The sequence below is a fragment of the Etheostoma spectabile genome, chromosome 8 (genome assembly GCF_008692095.1).
Source record: "Etheostoma spectabile isolate EspeVRDwgs_2016 chromosome 8, UIUC_Espe_1.0, whole genome shotgun sequence".
NCBI lineage: Eukaryota > Metazoa > Chordata > Actinopteri > Perciformes > Percidae > Etheostoma > Etheostoma spectabile.
The window spans coordinates 889,539-916,078 of record NC_045740.1 but is presented as its reverse complement, the minus strand read 5'-3'; the positions used below and the strand labels follow the sequence as shown (position 1 = coordinate 916,078).

The 26,540-nt window shown below is 42.1% G+C and overlaps 2 protein-coding genes across 6 annotated transcripts in view; both read left to right on the top strand.

The window, feature by feature from the left end:
- The window catches only part of ptk7b (protein tyrosine kinase 7b), a 100,116-nt gene extending 97,457 nt beyond the window's left edge, over positions 1-2,659 (top strand). For both annotated transcript variants that reach the window (XM_032522747.1, XM_032522746.1), the window contains exon 21: positions 761-2,659. In XM_032522747.1, coding sequence (XP_032378638.1) covers positions 761-921 — 161 coding nt within the window. In that variant the 3' untranslated portion in view covers positions 922-2,659. The remainder of the gene's footprint in view (positions 1-760) is intronic.
- A 2,161-nt stretch (positions 2,660-4,820) lies between these two features.
- Positions 4,821-26,540, top strand: part of srfa (serum response factor a) — a 35,883-nt gene continuing 14,163 nt past the window's right edge. For 3 of the 4 annotated variants that reach the window (XM_032522792.1, XM_032522789.1, XM_032522790.1), the window contains exons 1-2: positions 4,821-5,942; positions 9,586-9,852. In XM_032522792.1, the coding sequence (XP_032378683.1) occupies positions 5,292-5,942; positions 9,586-9,852 (918 nt within the window). In that variant the 5' untranslated portion in view covers positions 4,821-5,291. The remainder of the gene's footprint in view (positions 5,943-9,585; positions 9,853-26,540) is intronic. The other variant, XM_032522791.1, reaches the window with a different exon arrangement.

The window sequence follows — 26,540 nt, the reverse complement described above, 5'->3', positions numbered from 1 at the left end:
TTTTTTGGCATTTTAAGTTTTTAGTTGATCTGGCAGCTTATACATGAAAGGGTAGAGAGAGGGCAAATGACATGCAGCAAAGGGCTGCAGGTCGGAATTGAACCTGCAGCCGCTGCAGGTCGGAAATCCAGGGTTCTCACGAGAGCACAATTTGAATTTGCTCAGCTAGTTACTCTGGCATTGAGTAATGTTACTCATTAACTATACCCTTGTACCCGAGCTGCACCAATCACATTGCTGTATCTGATGTAGGCAGGCCAGAGCAAAACAGATGACAACAGTTTAATCTATCAGTTAGCTCCGCTGGTACCTAAGCGTATGGGGCTTTTGATACGTCAAACTGCATGCAGTGAGATTTTCAAATGCACGCTTGGTGCCGCCCCTCGAGATGGTCAACTTTTATTACTCAAGGCCAGACCCTTAATCCTTTCGGATTTGGGTCTGGATTTCCAGGGTAGGCGCACGCTCCACCAGGTGAGCTACCCAGGCCACCTCAGTTGCTTATTCATTTGTCCAGGTTCTGATTCAGCACACACAAAGAACAAGATGACAAGGTCTTTCCTGACCAGTTAAAACTATTGGTCATTGAATTTGTTTCAGTGTTTAGTTAGATGTACATTAGAGAGGTATATACTGTATAGATGGTATGTAATCAGTTCTCCAGGAAAATCCCTTTTCAGTCAACAGCCATGTGTGTCCATGTTTGTGATTTGGTTTAACTTCCCTCTCTCTGCCCTCTGCTGGTCCTCTGCCCCTCTAGGTCTGCAGACAGGGAAGCTGAAGCTGCCCGTTCCAGACGGATGCCCCACCAAAATCTACAAGCTCATGGTCCGCTGCTGGGCACTAAGCCTCAAAGAGCGCCCCTCCTTCACTGAAATCGTCCACACCCTGGGAGAGCTGCCCTCTGACAGTAAAGTCTGAGACGACCATAACCCCACATCAGAGGGGAACTTGGACCAACCCCCTCCCCCCAAAACAAAGACAGGAATGCTGGATTATTAGTCTCACACATTTCAGGGAAGAGGGTTGAGGAGAAAACACTTTTTATATGCATTTCAAACAGTGGGTGTGTGGATAAGACTCCTTTTGCTATATCAGTGGAAATGCAATCAACGTTTGTATAAATTGCTTCTTGTGAGCAGTCCCCGGGGTTTACGTTTGCCTTAACCGCAGCATGGATGACCCTCCCCTCGAGTCCCTGTCTGTGGTTCCACTGTGACTCTGCCTGCTCTGTCCCAGAGACACTTTGTTTTCACGGAGTCTCACAACCTCAGTGCCTCTACCCCTCCACAAACACACTCGCCCTAACCTCCGACTGCTTTGTAGTATGTTACAGTGCTCTCACTGGCTCAGATCAATAGGAAGGATTGGTCGGAAGCTTAGGAAAACCCCCTGAAATTTAGGTCCACTGCTCTGTCAAGTCTGAAAGAATATTGAAGGGAAAGTGGGACACAATGTGACTTCAGTGAAGCATTGAAGCTTCAACCACTTTGGAGTGTGTTGAGTGACACCGTTTCAACTGGCCTGCTTGGATTGAAAATCCAATCGGCTGCATCATGGGTCCGCCACCTGAATCGTGTTGGAGACGCCTAGCTACACACCGTCATCCTCCAAAGTGTGTTTGTGTGTGTGCACGTGCCACTGAACTGTTCCCAGGCTACAGTGTACATTCAAAGAAGAAGTGGAATAGGATTTGCATGAAGGTTCATCGTTCGTTATGCTCGTGATTTGCGTTTTGAGAAAACTTGTGGAATAAGCGATCGGTGTTATGGTAACTCTTCAGGAACATGAAAAAAAAAAAGATCATAGCCAATGAAATATATAGAATAGATGAGATTGCGCCAGTGTGGGCTTTGTACGTTTTTATGAGTGTGTTCTGTTCTTGTATTAACCTTGAGGTGCTTTTTATCGGTCACGACCAATGGGTAAAGAACCCTCATTATTACCACGTCAACATGATCATGTTGCAGGCATGCTGCAGCCTATCGCTGTGTTTAACCTCCAACATCATTTCTTCAGAGGTCCAATCACAGTCTCCCCTTCCAGGTCCAATTGTTTTGTGTAATGCTGCAAAGTGGACCATCACAGCAGGCAATGTGTAAATAATGTAGAAGCCATGCACTAACTTCACTTAAAAAGAATATCCCTCTTTATCTCTATCATGTTGTGTAGTAGGACATGCAGGTGCCTGTTTATTTATGATGAAGGTCCTGTATTTTTTTTAAAAACTATGTTTATAACAGTACGGTACTTCTCTGATGCTATGTTTTCATTCTCACGGTGTGAGAATCCCAACATCTCAGTGTGCGTTCAGTCTGGTAACCCGCTGAGTGTGCTAACAAAGTACAAAGGAGGTCAAAAGAGTGGCCGCTGGTCACCAGTACTCGTTTAAGTGCCTGGTAAATGAAGGATTATCTTAACTGTTTTCCCTCTCTCTCTTTTTTTTTTTTTGACATTATCTAATCAAATGCAATGGCCTTTGTTTATGAACTTGTTTTTATACGTTGTTTTTAGTGTAATGTTGTTTTTATGAATGCTAGGCACTCACACCTAGACCTCCTTTTTTTAATCTGCTTCAGCAAGTGTTCACAGTAATCACAGATATATACAAAAGTATACATGCTGCTGTCAATAAAAGGTTCACAGTGTTTTTACCCAATGTGTTGTGGTTAATACTTAAAATACCAGCACGTCTTCAAGAACCACATCGCTCACGGGCTCCAAAATATCCCTTTTTAGGTGTGGGTTTTTCTTCCTTTTTAGTTGGGTATAAAAACTTGCTTTCAAGTAATTTATTCTTCATCTAGATGGTTGATATTAAATCACACCTTTAAGTCTAAGTTTCTGTGTTAATGCAGTTGCATGCAGGGACCATTTCTAAAAACTATTCCTTAACGGAGACTATACAAGAAAACTCCAAATTAGGCATTTGGCTGCTGAAATACTTTTATGCATTTCCCGAAACACTGTAGAATCATGGAAAAGGATCATGGGAATTTGTTCAAGTTCTTTTATTGCCATCTACACAACAATTACAGTCAAGCGGTCTAATTAGACTCTGATACCTACATTAGTGCAGCAGATAAAATGTAGGAATATAATATAAAATATAATACTGTGGTAGCCTGGTGTGTGTTATCTCTATTAATATAATGTATTAACTGTAATGTATTTGAAATGTTGCCACTTGTAAGCCAGCTGATGAGTTTTCATGGCAACTCCTGCTTGCAGCGGCATTAAAATACAACATAATGTTCTGTTGGCTGCTAATCCAAAAAGTTCTCTTAATAACCTCTAGAGAGCAGTGTATATCTCCTGGAGATCTTTTTAAACCTGATCCTAAAAGCTTGCCAAATACTTTTTCTCCATATAATTATGTTTAGAGTTGGAAAACACTAACATGTCCTTTTATAGCTGCAAAGGAGGATTCCCATATGATTCCATGTTGTCTTGGATTAGAGACAATGTTTAATATGGCATTGTTTTTATTTGATATGGTGTCCAAAGGCGACTTTAGCAGTTCACTGTAGATGTTTGAGTTTTTCGTATCCTCAAAGCCAATTTATAACACAGTTATTAGTATTGGTATGTTAAATGTATTTTTTGTCATTCAGTGTATTTTAATTTGTCCATACTTACTACTGTTCAACTCTAGTCCAACTCATTCAAAACTTGTGACATTGTGACAACTTTTTTTTCCAAGTGCATTTAAGCTCAAGGAGCACTCATGGTTTTGAAAGTCCATAGGCTACATTTCAACAAAAATCCCTTAGCATCTTGCCAATAAATCTTGGTTATGAAACCATTTGGAAATACCATAAGAAGTGGCGTTTGTTTGAACCTGTCTGGAGTCCCAGATGAGTAGGAATTACTGCACCATTTCAGACACTGTCAGATATGGACACCAGCGGGCCTTTTGACAGAGTTTCCTGTGATGAACTTTTATCACAGTAGGAAAAGCACGTGTTAATAATTAAATGAATGATAGCTGAACATAGGCTTACTGTGCATGCTGGCTCACTATTATGGCTCACTGGGAAACTTTAATAGAGCTGAGGCATCGTTAATGTTAGGAGTAACACCCGTGCTTTTCCTGCTATGATCTATAATGTCTGCTGTGAAAAAGGCCTATTGTGAAAAGTATGAAAGGTTACGATATTTTCCTGGCAGTGCAATAAATTGAATGCAAGATGCTTTTGCCGTGGATTACAAATACTCAAAGACCTTATTCAGCTTGCCAGCACTGTGAACAGTGGTGTTGCAATTCTTGAAAACGTTAGTGTGACACAGGTAAGGTAACTTGTGTGTGCTAGGACAGTATTCCACCATGTTTTAAGAAAAAGAGATTATGTATACAGTGCAACCAAAAATTAAATAGGAACCTATGTATGTGATCTTAGAGTTATTTAGGATCTTAAGTAGAATTTATCTAAACACCAACAGCAATACAATACTGTAGGCATATCTAAACTCAAAAACAATTCCATGACAGAATCATTCCAAGTTATTCGACCAATAAAGATCATTGAGATATATTTTAAGTATAAACTATGGGAAAACATGGTTTGTGGTATGACAGTACAACCTGTAGGGAATAAAAAGTTGGATGTTTTGTTATTTTGGTGCCTCTGCCTATCCACGGTGACGTTGTTGGTAGCGCAACCATTTTGGTATTTATTCCAATGAGATGGCTTGTTGACCAATGACAGCGCTGCTCAGATAATCCTCAGCCAATCGATAGGCGACGCTGTGACTCACCAAATAAGGAGAGACAGCACCATATAAGGAAACATTGTATCTCTTTATAAGGAGGAAAGTAGTTCCTGGGTTGTAATATTACTCCGCTGTGGTAAACGCCGTTGCAACATTTGGTGTTTTTATGCATCCCTAAAACCACGAAAAGATCAATATAGCGGCATTGGTGCAGTAAAAATAAGCATTCAAACGTCAACAGGCCGACACTAGTGTTATTTCCGGTTTACAATGTGGACTACGTGACATGGCGGATCGACATTGAGGGCGCTCTTCGCGTTTTCCTTTTTGAGAAAGTGTTCAGAGTTTTGGAAATAGAGGAGGAGGGTGAACCATACTGAGCCGGGATTGAAGGGTCTTGGGGCCAGTATCACTTTTGAAAGTTTGTCTCGGTAATTTCCTGAAGTCTCCAACCCTCCAACTGCTCTGGTTTGTTTACATTTTGTGGCCCAGGCGTGTATGCGTTGTATCAGCCATTTACGAGACAACGCGCTCCAGCTCTTCTGGCATGTGTTTCGAGACTCGGTTCAGTAAATAGAATGTTACCGAGCCGGGCTGGATCGGCACCATCTGGAAACGGGTCACCTTCAGGCAGAGGTAACACAGGACACGGGTCGGGGCTTGTCGGTAGCGGGAACCGTCCCGTGCTGGTCAGAGCAGGGCTAGCTTTACCGGGGGTCAGCGAGAGTGCCGGGGCTACCGGGCGACAGGGGCAAAGAGACGCCGTCGGGATGCTGGGGGCTAATGGTCCAGGGGGTCCGAGAGGCGCCAGACCGGGGAACGGAACTGGGGTTACTCCTCTACAGACCGCCGTCCAGGGCAACATGGTGGGGCTAAACGCGGGAGTTGTGTTGCCTCACGGAGCTAGGTTCAACCCGGACAGAGAAAGTGCTCCCATATGCAGCGGCTCGGACAATGACTCTGACTCCGGAGATGATGACGACCCCGTGGGTTCACTCGGGGACAGCAGGAGAGGGGTGAAGCGGGAGAGAGGGGAGATGGAAGCTGCGGTGACGGGGCAGGACGTGGGAATACCTCCCGGAGGTTACGGCATGGTACCCGGAGGGGTCGCCGGGGCTAAGCCAGGGAAGAAAACACGTGGGCGAGTAAAGATAAAGATGGAATTTATTGACAACAAGTTGAGACGGTACACCACTTTCAGCAAGAGGAAGACTGGTATTATGAAGAAGGTAAGTCAGGTGACAGCCTTTGTAGCTTATCCAGCTAGCCTACAGTAATTTGATTTGAGTGTCACTTTTAGTGTTGAGCCATAGGCCTACTGCAGAAATATGTGGTGCTGTGGATTCATACATTCATGGAATTAACAATGGGGTTGCTTAATAAGCTATATATATATATATATATATATATATATATATATATATATATATATATATATATATATATATATATATATATATATATATCTCTATCATAGGGGAAGTACTTATAATAGTGGGCCTACATTATATTTAGAGACGTTTGACCTGTAGTAAGTCTAATACTTAATGTCTTTCTTATAAAAGACCAAAACAATTGTGGCATAAACTGACTCACTGGATGTGAGGGAGTCAGAACATTCATGACAGGCAATTGGCTTTAAATAGACTTGAGCAAATGACAATTCTATTTATGACCATGCCCACACACACACACACACACACACACACACACACACACACTGCCTGACAAGCACACAGATTTCCAGATAAACTGACACACTCATTCGGGCAGTAATACACAGACAGACAGGCCTAGAACTGTTGGAAGTAGTTCCCATCAGAAGCCCTCAGTGCACAGGCTGCTCCCTCTGTCCCTGTAAAGCAGGGCTTTGCTTGCAGGCGGCAGCCATGCGGTGGTGAGCAGCAGCGGGCCTGTATAGGTGCCAACAGCTGACTTAACCCCCAGGGAAACGGGATCAGGAAGGGCACTGGAACAGAAGAGAGAAGCTGGGGACTGTCTGTGCATGCATCATGGCACTACACATTTTGATACAAGCATCTAGCCTCATCCAGTGATGACTTGTCTTGGTTTCAGTTTTGTTAGGTGGGTCTGGAACAGCAGCAGTTGACATTAAAGACGAAAGCTCTTGCTCCATGGCAATCAATCATAATTGCTTCCATTACTGTCTACAAGTTTAGTACCAGAATTTCACTGGAGCTCAAGCCCATGATTACTGCCATGATTAAGTATTGCTATGTGGCGTCAAGGCATCTTAAGTTGATTATTTGGAGAAGAGGTCAGCTGGTGACCAGAAGCAAAGCAGTTGTTTTGCTGTAGACATGGTCATTTTTCCATTAGGAGCTTAAATAAACACAATGCTTTATTGTAGTGCAAGAGTTTGTATTTGTTCTTGTGTTACTTTGAAGCGCCTGCTTTCTGTACTCTGCTGTATTTCTCTTTCTATGTATTTCAGACTGTTGTCGTGGAAACTGAGGTGTCTTTTATGTAGGCTCTTGGCAACATGAACACTATTTGACACACTGTGTGGATAGAATTATTTTGAAATGATGCCTACACTACGTCAGCCATCACAGAAATTGAGAGGTGGGTGGAGTGGGAAGATAACATAGTAGACTAGTGTCAAACTGGTTTTAGGATGGGCCTAGATTTAATGTTGATGTGGTGTGCTAAGCATAGGCCAGTTTGTTCTCTTCTCATATATGCTTTAGATCATTTGCACGTAAATACTTGCACAATACAAATTAGGTGCAGGTTTACTAAATTACTTTTTCAGGGTTTCGTTCAGTTGGTCGGACAGCAATTTGGAGACACTACCTTGGCTCCGGCAACTTTCAATGGGCAGTTTTTAAATCATTTTATATCTATAATGATGGATTGAAAGAATGAAGGATTAAGCCATAAAGAAAGTTACCATCAAAAAGATCAAACTTTATTCTTAATCATCACATACACACAGTACAATGTAGTGACATTCTAGTAGTGCATTTAACCCATCCTAGGTATTAGGAGTACTGGACAGCTATACATGCAGCGTCTGGGGAGCAACTTGGGGTTCAGTGTCTTGCTCAGGGACACTTGGACATGTGGCCGGATGACCTCGGGTTGTTCCGCCAACCTTGTGGTTGTGGGGCCACCATTTTACCTCCGGGCCCCAAGCCACCCCATTAGCAGTTTATCAGAATTTCCCAGAGCCCAAGGGGAATTCTTCAATAACTTTTTTTTTAGGCTGAACAACCATCCAAAATCCAAAGTTATTTAGGTTAATTTATTCAATTTACAGTGATATAAACACACCAAATCATTACATTTCAGAAGCTGAAAACAAGCCAGTATAATTGGATTCAACAATTGTTAGATAATCAAAATAGTTAAATTTTCTGTTTGTCAACTAATTGACTAATGGTTTCAGCACTGCCCACAGTGCTACACTTTCTGACTTTGCATCGTTGCGACAACAGAAGTTGTTCAGGGTGTTCCAGGGATTGAAACTAGTAGACTACATAAACCAGTGGATGTTTTGAATTGCATATGGAGATGTTTGCATCCATGACTTTATCTTTTGCTCCCTTTTTTTATTTTGATATATAGGCTTGACTAGGAATTTTATGACCGAGGAACCAATTAAATGCCAGGGTTGAGCCCCCCCCCCCGCACTCTGCATGAATATTGATGAGAACATTAGCAGAGTAAGGTAACTTTGTGTGGTTAGCATTGTGTGGGTCTAGTTTGCGCTGCCACTGAGCACATGTAAAGTGACACATTAGTCCTATTCTGCTTTGGATGTTGGCCAAACATCAGGCTCTGCCGTTAGAGACCTCTCTGTGACTGCTGCAGCGCTAATCAAGGGAGATGGTGGTGGTAGAGGATGACTGGAGCTGTGTAGTTCATTACCTGCTTCTGTAGTGCTGCATTAGCAGGCGCTGAGGTGAATTGTACAACCAGAGATTCCCTTTTAACATCGTTCTTCAATACACAAAGCATCAAAAACCTCCTATGTAATTAAGGTTTAAAGTGCGCTGTGTGGCATTGAGTCACTACAGCAGTAGCTGGCCATTATTAGCCTTTCTGTGCTCTGTCATCATATTATTGCACACAAAAGACAATTGTACAATCAGCGTGTGCCCACATATAGAGGACTGGCCTGATAGGGCCAATAATGAACACAGTGTTTGAGCATGATGGAGCAGACCCGCAATGAGTGCATGGTTTTATAACCGCTCAATAAAGTCCTTTTTAATTTGAATGTGATTTGTCTCTTCCTCCCGTGCTCCAGCTTACAATGAAACGTCTATCAGCCAGCTCCGACTGTTCTGTGTTCACCAAGGTGACGGTAATGGCACGGTGCCTTCACAGCACCAGAAGCATCCTCCACATAACTTATGACTCATTTAGATAAAAAGGTTTCACAGGAGGTGTGTGTATGCTGTATAATGAATGACAAGACAGCAGACTGATGGCGTCCTCATGTTTCACAGTCCTCTACCTCTGGGTGTTAAGAATAATTCGTTGTGTCCTTCGTCAAGACTGAGTTACTACAACTGCCCCTGCAAGCCAGTCCCCAGCTACAATCAGTCTTTCAGCTATATCCCACTCTCTATTTTGGGAGCCTTATCTCATGTTGTTTTAGCTTTGTTTGTGCTATACGTCAGACTTCTACAGGAGTGTTTTTTAGATAGTTTTCTTTGCTAGGGCATTGTTTTCACTTGAGGTTCACTTTATCTCTTACATTCCCTTACCAGTAGAGATTACTTTTGTCTATGAGACAAAGGTAATCCAAGCCCCAATTTGATGAACTATATCTTTCTGATGTTTAAATTCTAGCCTCCCATCTCCGTCATATACTTGAATTTCCTTTTTTCTCTTTCCCAGGCCTATGAACTCTCCACGCTGACGGGGACCCAGGTTCTGCTGCTTGTGGCCAGTGAAACGGGTCACGTCTACACTTTTGCCACCCGCAAACTCCAACCCATGATTACAAGTGAAACGGGCAAAGCTCTGATCCAAACATGCCTCAACTCGCCGGACTCGCCGCCGCGCTCTGACCCCTCCACTGACCAGCGCATGAGTGCCACGGGCTTTGAGGAGACAGACCTCACCTATCAGGTGTCTGAGTCTGAGAGCATGGGCGACATAAAGGTTAGAATCAAAAAGTGGAAAGGTCTAGACCGGTCCTCTAGGCAGTTAGGACAGAAAATTAAGAACACACTCTTGTCTCTTTTGGGAAGATTGTAGTGAGGCTGTAGCTGTGAAGCCCCAAAATTAAATGCACTCATTTCTGTCCCTTTCCCCACAGCCCTTTTCCCCTATGGTACTCAAGTTAGTCTGTGTGACTCACTGTCTGCTTTCCAATAGAGACATAAATTGCATTGCAAATGAAACAAAAAAAAAAAGAAAAACTGATAAAGAGAGTAAGAGAGTTACTAATGCCTATAGTGGGAAATCTCTCCGGAAAAGGCCCGATAAGCACACAAAGAGAGCAAATAAATCAAACCCACATCAGCTGTGGAAAAATATCTTTTGTCCTATCATAAACACAGTTTTGGACTTTTGCCTGTTAGATGTAAAGCCTCTGTTTTGGGCTTGGGGTTTGGTTCTGGGCACCAAGTCCTTTTTTGATTAAACCAAAAAGTCCTTTTTTTTTTTTTTTTCTTTTCTTTTCTTTTTTTTAAAGGGATCTAATGATAAGGGAAAGCCATATAAGAGGCAGAGAATGATCTTACTCCCAAAAGGGAGCTGGCTACACTTTACCTTTCTGACCTCTCATCCAGGAAAGCCTCGTAACACTCTCAGGACTCCCAGCAGGTCTGGGTTGTGTTAGGATGAGAAACATGCAGTCTGCTACATGGAAGTGTTTATCTTTGATTTTGTGATGGAGCTGTCTTGTGTTCATGGGTGAAACTTACATTTCTGAAAATATTGGAACATCAGACATTTTGTGCCGTTTTTCAAATTCCCTCTAAAAAAAATGGTCATGATTGACTTAAGTTGAATTAAATGACGAAAGATGAATTTCTACTCCTCATAATCATTAGCTGGCTCTTCTCGTCCCTAATGAAAAACCTGCAGTTTGCGACCCCCGTATTTCCCACTACATTACTGCAAGCGTCCTTAAACCTCGGGGTCTTTGAGATGTTAAAGCAAAGCGGTAAATTCATCAGCAGACACACTTCACTGTCCACACCTTGGTGCACTCACATGCTGGAAGCCAAGATTTCCTCTGCTGTTTACACGGCTTAAGTACGCCCCTTTGAAGACAGACGCTTCCAGGCCTGTTTGCCTGCGTGCTGTTTTTACAAGGCACTAACTAACACGTACCATACACCGTCAAAGATGGGAGATCAACCTTTTGCATGTTAGGCCACTCTTACTGTATGCCCCCTCTGCTCATTGATAAAAATTAGATTCTGCCTATGTTGCCATATATGGTATGGTTTCCCTGCCTGCTTTCTTGGCTGAGGCCCCTCACATTCCTTATAAGCTGCAGCTGTCTTTGGAGTCCTGTGATTCTACCCCCCCGACCACCCCCCACCCCCCCACCACTCATTTAGTGATATAGAGGGGAGGAATGGATGTAGATATGAGTGGGCTCAACGGAACTATTTGAGCAAAAGTTTCACATTTTCATCTTTTTCATATGATGCTTATTTAGGTGGCTGGTAGTGACAATGTGACCTCTGCCACCCGCTGCAATTATGAGTGTGAGAGACCAGCATGGGAACACTACACACAGAGAGACACACTTTTCATAATGTGATCCATGTCAGGATTACCGGCACCGTTGTTTAGGACATGGCAGGTGGATACGGAGGCTTTGATTTCAAAGGATTGTTTTTGTGCAGTAGAGATGCTGCGTGGTCGCTGCGTGCACCTCTGCAGCGTCTGGACATTATTCATCAAGAGTAGTCTGTCATACATATAGTCCAAGCTAGTCATGCATACAGTCCAAGCTAGTCTAAACAGTTCAGAGTTTGAGTTTGCAATGGCTGGTGGGGGAAGTGGAGGAGAACCAAAGAAAGACTTAGAAGTGAAGTAGACAGAATGCTCAAAGTTTGCTTTGTATATTACTGGATTAAAAGAAAAGTCAAGAATCCAAGTCATTTTACATAGACAACAGTTTCTTTCTGAATTTCAGTGTAGCAAAACACTGCTCTGGAAGTGTCCAATTTCTTCTAAACTATTCACTAAAATGAGTAAAGAAATAACCGATAAGGCCTATAGTGGGCCGTACAGGATCCATGTCATGCTTCGCATCACACCACACCTTGTTGTCATAGTTTAGACAGTTTAGTATGGTTGGTTGTTAGTTAAATACTGAAAAGGCTGAGTCTTGGGTCATCAAAACCTAAATCTGGCACTGGAAGCTTGCTAGATGTAATCTAGCAGTGAGAGATATCAGAATGAAGAGCACAGACTTTATTCTGGAAACATCAATTGGCATCTAGTCACACAGGGTGAGAATCAGTGTATTGTTCAAGTTCAGGGTAACTTTATTAATACCCAAAGGTTGAATCGGCTAAGATAATAAGACATTAAGTTTAAAACCCTGGCTTTTCTATTGCTATTGCAGCACACATTTAGTTCGTAAAACCAAAAGCTGAAGGCAACAAGTTCAGGGCTGTAGAAGGCATTATGTGAAGGGTTAATGTCTGACGTAGAGGTGGAGGGAAAGGTGTTTACACCAGATATTACATAAAAACACTTCACAAAAAGCATGTATATTTGTAATTATTGTGGCACTCTCCATCAGATCTTTTGGATTGTTATGGCTTCTCTGGCTGCTTCTTAATATCGTACAGATGTTTTTATGCTTTTTGGGATATTTTGAAAGGGGATTGCAAATCCCACAACTCATGTTTGCTTAGAGGATCCATCTTAGTATTGAATTCTCTATATCACAGTCTTCTGGTGTTCCCCTCCTCCTCCTTTTTTTTTATCTCTCTCTCCTTCTCTCTCCCGCCTGTGATCTGGCTGTCAGTGCCATATTGCTGTTGTAATCCTGATGAAGCCTTTTTGTTGCTCTGCTCATTAGCACAGATCACATTGTGTACTGTCACAAGCAACACGTCTCGACTGAGGCCACTGTCCAGACTAACAGCTGACATGTTTATGATGTTTGTTTTCTCCTTTTGTGCTTAGTGGCTCTTTTGACACCCTGCTGCGACAGATCTGCCTCTTTATTTAACATATTGTGTGTTTAAATTGTCTCCCCAGAGAAATTGATTTGATAATGAATTAGCAGTCTTAAATGGACAACGGTACTTAAAAAGAGAAAGTATTTACCATTTTCTTCTGTCTTCTTGTCTAATGGCTGTTGTAAGGGAAGAGCAGTGGCTTGAAGTAGGTGACAAGAAACAATCCCTGAGATAATGGAAAGTTAATTTACTCAGATATGCGCTCTTATCACAAGGCTGCTCCTAAACAGGCTATATGTAGAGAGAGGTGGCGGTATGGTTGGAGGGATTCTGACAGTGAGAGCTGGCTGTGTTTGAGTGGAGGAAAGCAACGTTATGTGTCAAACCCCCCTCCCCCTTCCATCCCCTTATTTTACAGAAAGCAACTGGACAGGTCAGCCGCCATTGGCTGCACCTCCTCCACTTGGGCTGCCTTGCCTTTTTTAGCAGTCCCAAATGGAGCTGCGAATTCCATGTTGCTGGCAGTGTGACAGAGGGGGAGATGGGAGCCAGCAAATGGGAGATTAGACGAGGGCCAGCCACCAGTAAACTGCACAATGGGCTCTCCAACCAACACTGAACGAGCCTGCCAGTTGTCACCTTCAATTTGGAAGGATTAATCCCTCATGAACAGGGAATCATTTGTGTCCTACTCTTTTTAATTACTCTCTCCTTTCCTGTTACTTCAAAACGGGGTCTTTCGTATGATGTCTGTGAATGTGAAAGGGCAATGGAGGCTGTTATTCTTGCACCATATATAGAACCCTTACAAAGGCCCAAAATCTGGAAAACGTGGTGTTGAAAGGACTTTTAAAGAGAAGAGAATAAAACCAAAGAACCCTAGAATTCTTGTGTGTAAATAAGCTTGCCGATTTTTCCTCATGATTGGCTTTTATTGAATTTTATCTCATGATCCTTTTTATATTAAGATGTCTCATTTGTTCATAGGAGGGGCAGGATGTATATGAGAGCTCTCTGTCGCTGGATAAAATAACGCCCCTCTCTTGATAAATAAATGACTTGGCATGTTATGGAGGGTTCTCTCCGTGGCTGTGCACTCTTGAGTCCAGAGGATTCATTGCTTATTCCAGACGACTCAGCCCTCCATTTGTTGCCATGCAAAGCAAGGATAGCAGTATAGTTAGGTTGATTTGAAAATGAGAATCTCTGATACAATTTAAAGGAATTTAAGCCAGGTTTTGTGACAAAACCTCTCTTTACCATTTCCTCTCAGGCTGATGCAAAGCTTTACAATCATTTATTAAGAATATCCAACAAGTATAAAGATATAGTGTATATTACGGTGTTATATTGTAGGGCTGCAACTAAAGACGAAATTCATTATAATCATTTTGAATCAATTAAATATTTGGTAAAATGTCTGGGGGAAAAAAGTGACAAAAATCCATCACAGCCTCTCAGAACCCAAGGTGACGTCCTCAAATTGCTTGTTTTGTCTGACAAAACTCCAAAATATAGTTTCATATAACAAGGCAGAGGAAAATGGCAAATCCTCCACAATTAAGAAGATAAAGTTTTGCTTTTGAAATGGCTTTCATGCTCAAAACCGCTGCAGATTAATAACCGTTGACTAATTGTCGTGTGTGTGTGTGTGTGTGGTTGTGTGTGTGTGTGGTGTGTGTGTGTGTTGTGTGTGTGTGTGTGTGTGGTGGTTGTGTGTGGTGGGTGGTGTGTGTTTGGGTGTGTGGTGTGTGTGTGTGTGTGTGTGTGTGTGTGGTGTGTGTGTGTGTGTGTGTGTGTGTGTGTGTGTGTGTGGTGTGTGTGTGTGGTGTGTGTGTGTGTGTTCAAGTATATTCCAATATTACAGTGGACAGGGCAATTTTTACTGATGGAGATGATATGTGATATATTGGTGTGTAGGATTGTTTTAAAAGGAGCAGGACAGGGACTTCAGGAGGAAATGACTTCTTTTATCAAGGAATGGATTACACTACGGTGGCCTATGTTTACTATGCGCTGCCTTGACTCTGAACTAAAAGCCAGCGCTGTTTATAGACTGGCCAGGAGGTGGTCAAACAAAGCAGTAGGTCAGTGGAAGCTTGCTATGTAGGTCACAGAGAAATTGGCAGTTTGACGAGACCTTTTAGATTACCACATAGTTCAAACCTGGATGATTAATCAGTTTTTTACCTTTTTTTTGAAGCAAAACTCTGTCCTGGTTGGATCTGAGTAGACGTGTGAAAGGAAAGCAAGAGCAGCCATTTAAATCTCCATGGAACAGTGTAATATGGCAAATGGGGGTGCACGATTCAGAAAATGTCACTATTCCATATAAATCTTTAGGCTCAAGATTAGATTCAAACACAATTTCTCAATTACAAAATTGAGTTCACAGTATGGAAAATGTAGTTACTTTTCCCATGTGATAGTACACTCGCCATTACAAAACGAAAATGAATGAATTTTTTTTTTTTTTTGCACACCCCTAATGGAAAAGCTGAAGCAAAGTGGCCTTGTCCGTTTTTAGTCAGCCATGTCGTCGTGTTCTGGTGCAGCATCTCCGTTCGTTACAGGAATTCAGTCGTTCTCATACGGCCCCAATGGTGAGAACTATTAAGAGTCAGATGGCGGCTGTCTTTTCGCGTAGCCTCCTGCTGCCTCAGCTGGCATAGAAAGGGTTAATTCCCCCTCCGACGTGCTAAGGTTACCGCCAGCTGTCTGTACCCTCAGCTGTTTGTACTCTAGCCCCTATCCTGTCCTCTGTCCCCAAACCCCTCACACAGGTCTGACTCTCCTTCGCCTGCCGCGCACAGACATACATACTCTGCTGCTACTGTGGCTAAGTGCTACATGCTACTACACCACTGGGATGATCCAAACACTAAATTTTCTCAATGTAATTTATCCTCTGTCTCTATTGTTGGGCTTGACTTTGGTTCTGCTTTGTGACTGCCATCCTCTTCCTCTTTTACCTGTTGTCATGAGTTATATATGTTACGCCCTACACCAGTGTACACTGAGTTATTCTCATTCATCTTGTTGAGTTTTAGTAGACATTAATTAAACGATTGCTTCAACCAAAATTGGAAAGTCTCCTGGGAGAATGAAGACCTGCTGACAGCTGAGTCACAGTCTGCTTGTCAGCAATCGCTCTGTGATGAAGGACTGGCCTGATTCAGTAAATTGATGTGGGTTGAATTTTATTCGGTTTTCCTTCTTGGTTGAAAGGGCAGAGCAACTACGAGTCCGCTGTGAGGCCCTCCCTCTTTGGCTTTCCAGCTGCTGTTTAACTAAAGAGGTAAAGGACCTTGGACTGTCAGAGCCACTCAGCGGGGCCTGAATCTGAGCTGCAGCCGAGACTACTAACTGCTCAGCTCCTTGTAGTTTGGGTTTTCTATACTCTTGTTGATTCAGAGGAGCTTGTATAAGACAACAACTGCTTAGCCATCTGTGGGGCATGAGGGTTAACGGCGACACCCTTGATTAATCCCCTGATTTTATTTATTTTTTGTCATCAAATTATAAAACTACAATTTTGGTTCAGTCCTTGTAAAGCCGCACTAGCAGACCATCTTTAATATCAAGACTTAAGACTGGGATGTGGCTGAAGACTGGGAGTCGATCCTTACAGTAGCTCCACTGAAGAGTTTAAATGGTGGAATGTGGTTGGAAGGTCTTATCAGTTGAGTCCATTCTGGATCGTCCACCTCTCACCCATGTAATCAGTCACATATAAAAATCAATAGTGCTTTGCTAAGAGGCTGGCCGAGTCTGGTTCTGCATTACCTTTATGTCATTGATAATGTATGTCCCTTTTTTATTCAGAATTATAAGCCTATCTGATGCAACCCGTCTTATTTACTTGATTGCTCATTGTAAGCCTGTGTGTTTTGGTGGACACGTGGTGGTGTTTCCATATAATAAGCCTTTTTCATTCACCTAATTTGTTACACTAGCATACTGGTGTGTCGAGGGCTTTGCGTCTATGGCACAAAAGCTTTGTCCCAATTCTGAGGCTACATCTTCCCAAAGTCAAGGCCTGCAAAGGTCTGTCCTTCAGAGGACTTGAGTCTAGGCTGAGCCTGCACAAATAATTAGAGTTAAAAACTAATGTTTTTCAAGTTGTAGAAGTTGACTTGTAAATATGACTGAATGAGAAACTGGTTTTCCAAATTCAATGGTACAGATGTTTATAGTGCGAGTTGTAACATTTTGCTTAAGTACATTAAGTGTTGAAGCTCAAGCCAAGATAACCCTGACCTCATCATCGGGGTTATCTGGTGTAAGATGGTACACAGTATAGAGCAGAAAGGAGAGAGAGAGATGGGGCGATGACCTACAACAAAGGTCCTTGGCTACACTCGAGTCTGGGACTGAAGAGTTTGCAATGCATTATGGGATACGGACGACTGGAGAGGATACAGGTTGTGTTCTCCAAATTTGGACAGCTGCATTTTTTTTTTTTTGACCACATGTGGGGAGCCTTTAAAATGGGCCTGTTTTTCATCAAACCCTCAAAGAACATTGAAGCCACAGGAACATGCAAACTCATACATGACTTTTTTAATGTGAAGGTTTATTCCCATTCTGCTATTACTGCTATCATTTGTTTCAAGTGATAAAGTCTTTGTATAAGTGCGTAGAAACAGACATGGTGGGTTTAGATGTGCTTTATAGTCCCGGTCTAACGCCTACCCTTCTCTTGTCATGCAGCCCACTCACAAACCCTTCGTGCTCTGCGGTTCAGTGACGTTCACATTAGCTGTGATACTGCTGTAGTCTCCCCTCCATTGATCTGAAGTTTATGTGTGCATCTCACCTGCCTGATTCTACACATTGTACAGAGATGTCATAGTACATGGTCAGTTAGTTACCATAGTAACTCAACAAAATATTAGTGCAGAAATTGTTTTTTCTTCATTAGACTTGGATGGAGCAGTGATGGGATCTTATTGCAGAATAAGCAGGTACAGAGGATAGGTGGACGATGCTGTAAGTATTGAAGTATAATTTGTATATCCTTTTCTCTCTTGGGCATTAGGTACAGTATTACTAGTGCAGTGCCTGTTCAGAACGCGCGGATTGCTTGGCCGCCGGTATTGCTGCTTTCTCGACAACCGCTCAACCAAACAACGTGTAACGTCAACACTTCACTTCATTGGGCCTTCAGCAATACACCTGCCATGACATAGCTGCATCCCCTGGTAATGCTGGGACCAGAGTATTCCTGGGAATAAAAGATGTTCAATCTCTAATATGTGTGTGTGTGTGTGTGTGTGTGTATGAGTGTGTGTTTGCCTGCACCCACAAACGTTCTCACCAGTGGTGTCATAGAACTTGATTACTGGAGTAAAAGATCTGAATACTTCCTCCACCACTGATTCTGACCATGCATACACCCTGGCCCTGCACAACGGAGTTCATCAGTACTCAGGCTTCTGTCTGGTGGTCTCTTAAAAGCTCCATGTCATGTTTTGGTGAAAACGACCCTTTGCTGGCAAAATATATATATATATATATATATATATATATATATATATTTTTTTTTTTTTGTGGGTACCCGTTCAGGCAAGTCATACTGCAGCGTATATTACATACATACTGTATATTTTAAATATTCATTCATCAGAATTTATATTTACAAATGATTGTGATGAATGAATATTTAAAAAACTGTCTGTTAACATGTTATGAATGTTAGCGTTCCATAGTTTGTCTACCAGAGGGTGCTTTACGTCGCTGTTGGCAACACTTTTTCTTTTTAAATAATACAAATTCAAATACAAGACTAACTACAAGATTTTGTTACATGTTTCTGGATTATTTTTTTTTTTTTAATACACATTGGATTTTTAAATAACCAAATATTTGTTGTATTCAGCCTTAAAAATCTTTTGTCGGTCGGGCTCAAGCACATACAGTATATACAATGGGGCTCAAAAGCTTGGGCACCCCAGGTAAAACTTTCACTAATGGGCATAAAGAAGCCAAGAAAAGATGGAAAAATTTCCAAAAGGCATCAAATGACAGATTAGACATTCATATATGTCACAAAAAGTTATATTTTATTTTCATCATTTACACTTTAAAAATAACAAAAAAATGGCATCTGCAAAAGTTTGGGCACCCTGCAGAGTTTCTAGCAGTGCACCGCCCCCTTTGGAAAGCTGAGACCTGACAGTGTCATGGATTGTTCTCAATCATCGTCTGGAAAGACCAGGTGATGTCAATCTTAAGGTTTCAAATTTCCAGACTCATCTGACCTTGCCCCAACCATCAGCACCAGGGGTTCTTCTAAGCAGTTAGTCAAATAGTTGACGCTCACATAGCAGGAGAAGGCTACAAGAAGATAGCAAAGTGTTTTCAGATGCCAATATCCTCTGTTCAGAATGTAATTAAGAAATGGCAGTCATCAGGAACACTGGAAGTTAAAGCAAGATCTGGAAGACCAAGAAAAATATCAGACAGAACAGCTCGCAGGATTGTGAGAAAAGCAAGTCCAAACCCACGTTTGACTGCACGATCCATCCAGAAAGACCTGGCAGACACTGGAGATATGCTACACCATTCCACTATAAAGAGATACTTGTACAAATATATGGTCTTCAAGACCCTATATTTCTTCAAGAGTCATCAGAAGAAAACCTCTTATACGTCCTCACCACAAAAATCAGTGTTTGTAGTTTGCAGATGAACATATAGAAAGGCTTGATGCATTGTGGGAACAAGTTCTATAGGCCGATGAGGTTAATATAAAACTTTTTGGCCGGAATGAGCAAAGGTACGTTTGGAGGAGAAAGGGCACAGAACTTAATGAAAAGAACCTCTGTCCAACTGTTAAGCATGGCGGTGTCAGGAGATTGAAAGGCCATGGCAAACCTTCAGTTTACGCCTCTTGATGTAATCCACCGTGGTTTTGAGGTGTTTTAGGATCATATCCATTTGTAAAGCCATCCCTCTTTAACTTCAGCTTTTTCACAGTGGCATCAAGTTAGCGTCCAAATATGCTGAAATTTAATTGAATCCTTTTTCCTTCTACTAGGAATTTTCCTGTGCCACTGGCTGCGTACAACCCCAAGCATGATTGATCCACCGCCATGCTTAACAGTTGGACAGAGGTTCTTTTCATTAAGTTCTGTGCCCTTTCTCCTCCAAACGTACCTTTGCTCATTCCGGCCAAAAAGTTTTATAATACCCTCATCGGCCTATAGACTTGTTCCCACATGCATCAAGCCTTTCTATATGTTCATCTGCAAACTACAAACACTGTTTTTGTGGTGAGGACGTATAAGGGTTTTCTTCTGATGACTCTTAAGAAATATAGGGTCTTGAAGACCATATATTTGTACAGTATCTCTTTATAGTGAATGGTGTAGCATATCTCCAGTGTCTGCCAGGTCTTCTGGATGGACGTGCAGTCAAACGTGGGTTTGGACTTGCTTTTCTCCACATCCGGCGAGCTGTTCTGTCTGATATTTTTCTTGGTCTTCCAATCTTGCTTTAACTCCAGTGTTCCTGATGACTGCCATTTCTTAATACTTCTGAACAGAGGATATTGGCACCTGAAACACTTTGCTATCTCTTGTAGCCTTCTCCTGCTATGTGAGCGTCAACTATTTGACTAACGCTTAGAAAACCCTGGTGCTGATGGTTGGGGCAAGGTCAGATGAGTCTGGAAATTTGAAACCTTAAGATTGACATCACCTGTGTTTTCCAGACGATGATTGAGAACAATCCATGACACTGTCAGGTCTCAGCTTTCCAAGGGGGCGGTGCATGCTAGAAACTCTGCAGGGTGCCCAAACTTTGCAGATGCCATTTTTTTGTTATTTTTAAGTGTAAATGATGAAAATAAAAATAACTTTTTTGTGACATATATGAATGTCTAATCTGTCATTTGATGCCTTTTGGAAATTTTCCATCTTTTCTTGGCTTCTTTATGCCCATTAGTGAAGTTTTACCTGGGTGCCCAAGCTTTTAGCCCCATTGTATATACTGTATTGCTTGAGCCCGACCGACAAAAGATTTTTAAGGCTGAATACAACAAATTTTGGTTATTTAAAATCCAATGTGTATTAAAAAAAAAAAAATAATCCAGAAACATGTAACAAAATCTTGTATTTATCTGTATTTGAATTGTATTTTTAAAAGAAAAGTGTTGCCAACAGCGACGTAAAGCACCCTCTGGTAACAAACCTATGAACGTAACATTCATAACATGTTAACAGACAGTTTTTTAAATATTCATTCCACAATCATTTGTAAATATAATTCTGATGAATGAATATTTAAAATATACCTATGTATGTAATATACGCTGCAGTATGACTTGCCTGAACGGGTACCCACAAAAAAAAAAATATATATATATATATATATATCTATATATATATATTTTTTTGCCAGCAAAGGGTCTTTTCACCAAAACATGACATGGAGCTTTAAAGAGACCACCAGACGAACCTGAGTACTGTGAACTCCGTTGTGGGCGGCCAGGGTGTATGCATGGTCAATCAGTGGTGGAGGAAGTTTCAGATCTTTTCCTCCAGTAATCAAGTTCTATGACACCACTGGTGAGAACGTTTGTGGGTGCAGGCAAACACACACTCATACACACACACACACACACACACACACACACACACACACACACACACCCACACACACACACATATATTAGAGATTGAACACATCTTTTTCCCAGGAATACTCTGGTCCCAGCATTACCAGGGGATGCAGCTATGTCATGGCAGTGTATTGCTGAAGGCCAATGAAGTGAAGTGTTGACGTTACACTTGTTTGGTGACGGGTTGTCGGAAAGCAGCAATACCGGCGGCCAAGCAATCCCGCGTTCTGAACAGGCACTGCACTAGTAATACTGTACTAATGCCCAAGAGAAAAAGGATATACAATTTACTTCAATACTTACAGCATCGTCCACCTATCCCTGTACCTGCTTATTCGGCAATAAGATCCCACACATGCTCCATCCAAGTCTAATGAAGAAAAACAATTTCTGCACTAATATTTTGTTGAGTTACTATGGTACCTAACTGACCATGTACTATGACATCTCTGTACAATGTGTAGATCAGGCAGGTGAATGCACATAAACTTCAGATCAATGGAGGGAGACTACCGCAGTATCACAGCTAATGTGAACTTCACTGAACCGCAGAGCACAGGGTTTGTGAGTGGGCTGCATGACAAGAAAGGTACGTTAGACCGGACTATAAAGCACATCTAAACCCACCATGTCTGTTCTCTACGCACTTATACAAAGACTTTTCACTTGAAACAAATGATAGCATAGACAGAATGGGAATAAACCTTCATAAAAAAGTCATGTATAGTTTGCATGTTCCTGTGGCTTCAATGTTCTTGAGGGTTTGATGAAAAACAGGCCCATTTTAAAGGCTCCCCACTGTGGTCAAAAAAAAAAATGCAGCTGTCCAAATTTGGAGAACACACCTGTATCCTCTCCAGTCGTCCGTATCCCATAATGCATTGCAAACTCTTCAGTCCCAACTCGAGTGTAGCCAAGGACCTTTGTTGTAGGTCATCGCCCCATCTCTCTCTCTCCTTTCTGCCTATACTGTGTACCATCTTACACCAGATAACCCCGATGATGAGTCAGGGTTATCTTGGCTTGAGCTTCAACACTTAATGTACTTAAGCAAATGTTCAACTCGCCTATAACATCTGTACCATTGATTTGGAAAACCAGTTTCTCATTCAGTCATATTTACAAGTCAACTTCTACAACTTGAAAAACATTAGTTTTTAACTCTAATTATTTGTGCAGGCTCACCTAGCCTCAAGTCCTCTGAAGGACGACCTTTGCAGGCCTTGACTTTGGGAAGATGTAGCCTCAGAATTGGGCAAAGCTTTTGTGCCATAGACGCAAAGCCCTCGACACACCAGTATGCTAGTGTAACAAATTAGGTAATGAAAAAGGCTTATTTATATGAACACCACCACGTGTCCACCAAAACACACAGGCTACAATGAGCATCAAGTAAATAAGACGGGTTGCATCAGATAGGCTTATATTCTGAATAAAAGGGACATACATTATCAATGACATAAAGGTAATGCAGAACCAGACTCGGCCAGCCTCTAGCAAAGCACTATTGTTTTATATGTGACTGATTACTGGTGAGAGGTGGACGATCCAGAATGGACTCAACGATAAGACCTTCCAACCACATTCCACCATTTAAACTCTTCAGTGGAGCTACTGTAAGGATCGACTCCCAGTCTTCAGCCACATCCCAGTCTTAAGTCTTGATATCAAGATGGTCTGCTAGTGCGGCTTTACAAGGACTGAACCAAACTTATAGTTTTATAATTTGATGACAAAAAATAAAAATCAGGGGATTAATCAGGTGTCGCGTTAACCCTCATGCCCCACAGATGGCTAAGCAGTTGTTGTCTTATACAAGCTCCCTGAATCACAGAGTTAGAAAACCCAAACTACAAGGAGCTGAGCAGTTAGTAGTCTCGGCTGCAGCTCAGATTCAGGCCCGCTGAGTGGCTCTGACAGTCCAAGGTCCTTTACTCTTTAGTTAAACAGCAGCTGGAAAGCCAAAGAGGGAGGGCCTCACAGCGGACTCGTAGTTCTCGCCCTTTCAACCAAGAGAAAACCGAATAAAATTCAACCCACATCAATTACTGAATCAGGCCAGTCCTCATCACAGAGCGATTGCTGACAAGCAGACTGTGACTCACTGTCAGCAGGTCTTCATTCTCCCAGGACTTTCCAATTTTGGTTGAAGCAATCGTTAATAATTTCTACTAAAACTCAACAAGATGAAGAAATAACTCAGTGTACACTGGTGTAGGGCGTAACATATATAACTCATGACAACAGGTAAAGAGGAAGAGGATGGCAGTCACAAAGCGAACCAAAGTCAAGCCAACAATAGAGACAGAGGATAAATTACATTGAGAAAATTTAGTGTTTGGATCACCCCGTGGTGTAGTAGCATGTAGCACTAGCCACAGCAGCAGAGTATGTATGTCTGTGCGCGGCAGGCGAAGGAGAGTCAGACCTGTGTGAGGGGTTTGGGGACGAGGACAGGATAGGGGCTAGAGTACAAACAGCTAGGTTACAGACAGCTGGCGTACCTTGCACGTCGGAGGGGGAATTAACCCTTTCTATGCCAGCTGAGGCAGCGGAGGCTACGCGAAAAGACAGCCGCCATCTGACTTTAATAGTTCTCACCATGGGGCCGTATGAGAACGACTGAATTCCTGTAACGAACGGAGATGCTGCACCAGAACACGACGACATGGCTGACTAAAAACGACAAGGCCACTTTGCTTCAGCTTTCCTTAGGGGTGTGCAAAAAAAAAAAAAAATTCATTCATTTTCGTTTTGAATGCAGTGTACTATCACATGGGAAAAGTAACTACATTTTCCATACTGTGAACTCAATTTTGTAATTGAGAAATGTGGTTTGAATCCACTTGGAGCCTAAAGATTATATGGAATAGTGACATTTTTCTGAATCGTGCCCCCCCATTTGCCATATTACACTGTTCCATGGAGATTTAAATGGCTGCTCTTGCTTTCCTTTCACACGTCTACTCAGATCCACCAGGACAGATTTTGCTTCAAAAAAAAGGTAAAAAACTGATTAATCATCCAGGTTTGAACTATGTGGTAATCTAAAAGGTCTCGTCAAACTGCATTCTCTCTGTGACCTACATACAAGCTTCCACTGACCTACTGCTTGTTTGACCACCTCTGGCCAGTCTATAAACAGCGCTGGCTTTTGTTCAGAGTCAAGGCACGCATAGTAAACATAGGCCACCGTAGTGAATCCATTCCTGGATAAAAGAAGTCTTTCCTCCTCCTAAGTCCCTGTCCTGCTCCTTTTAAACAATCCTACACACCAATATATCACATATCATCTCCATCAGTAAAAAATTAGCCCTGTCACTGTATATTGGAATATACTTGACACACACACACCCACACACACACACACACACACAACACACACACACACACACACACACACACACCCACACACACACACACACACACACCACACACACACACACACACACACACACACACACACACACACACACACACACACACACACACACACACACACACCCACACACACACAAACCACACACACACACACACACACACACGAAATAGTCAACTTATTAATCTGCAGCGGTTTTGAGCATGAAGCCTTTCAAAGCAAACTTTATCTTCTTAATTGGGAGGATTTGCCATTTTCCTCTGCCTTGTTATAGAAACTATATTTGGAGTTTTGTCAGACAAAACAAGCAATTGAGCGCACCATTGGGTTCTAAGGCTTTTGTGGATTTTTGTCACTTTTTTCCCTCCAGACATTTTACCAATATTTAATGATTCAAATGATTATAATGATTCGTCTTTAGTTGCAGCCCTACAAATAACACCGTATATACACTATATCTTTATACTTTGTTGGATATTCTTATAAATGATTGTAAGCTTTGCATCAGCCTGAGAGGAAATGGTAAAGAGAGGTTTTGTCACAAAACCTGGCTTAAATTCCTTAAATTGTATCAGGATTCTCATTTTCAATCAACCTAACTATACTGCTATCCTTGCTTTGCATGGCAACAAATGGAGGGCTGAGTCGTCTGGAATAAGCAATGACTCCTCTGGACTCAAGAGTGCACAGCCACGAAGAACCCTCCATAACATGCCAAGTCATTTATTTATCAAGAGAGGGGCTTTATTTTATCCAGCGACAGAGAGCTCTCATATACATCCTGCCCCTCCTATGAACAATGACATCTTAATATAAAAAGGATCATGATAATAAAATTCAATAAAAGCCAATCATGAGGAAAAATCGGCAAGCTTATTTACACACAGAATTCTAGGTTCTTTGGTTTTATTCTCTTCTCTTTAAAAGTCCTTTCAACACCACGTTTTCCAGATTTTGGGCCTTTGTAAGGGTTCTATTATGGTGCAAGAATAACAGCCTCCATTGCCCTTTCACATTCACAGACATCATACGAAAGACCCCGTTTTGAAGTAAAGAAAGGAGAGAGTAATTAAAAAGAGTAGGACACAATGATTCCCTGTTCATGAGGGATTAATCCTCCAAATTGAAGGTGACAACTGGCAGCTCGTTCAGTGTTGGTTGAAGCCATTGTGCAGTTTCTGTGGTGGTGGCCCTCGTCTAATCTCCCTTTTGCTGGCTCCCATCTCCCCCTCTGTCACACTGCCCAACATGGAATTCGCAGCTCCATTTGGGCTGCTAAAAAGGCAAGGCAGCCCAAGTGGAGGGGGTGCACCATGGCGGCTGACCTGTCCTTGCTTTCTGTAAAATAAGGGGATGGAGGGGGAGGGGGGTTTGACACATACGTTGCTTTCCTCCACTCAAACACAGCCAGCTCTCACTGTCAGAATCCCTCCAACCATACCGCCACCCTCTCATACATATAGCCTGTTTAGGAGCAGCCTTGTGAAAGAGCGCATATCTGAGTAAATTACTTTCCATTATCTCAGGGATTGTTTCTTGTCACCTCCTTCAAGCCACTGCTCTTCCCTTACAACAGCCATTAGACAGAGAGACAGAAGAAATGGTAAATACTTTCTCTTTTTAAGTACCGTTGTCCTTTAAGACTGCTAATCATATCAAATCATTCTCTTGGGGAGACAATTTAACC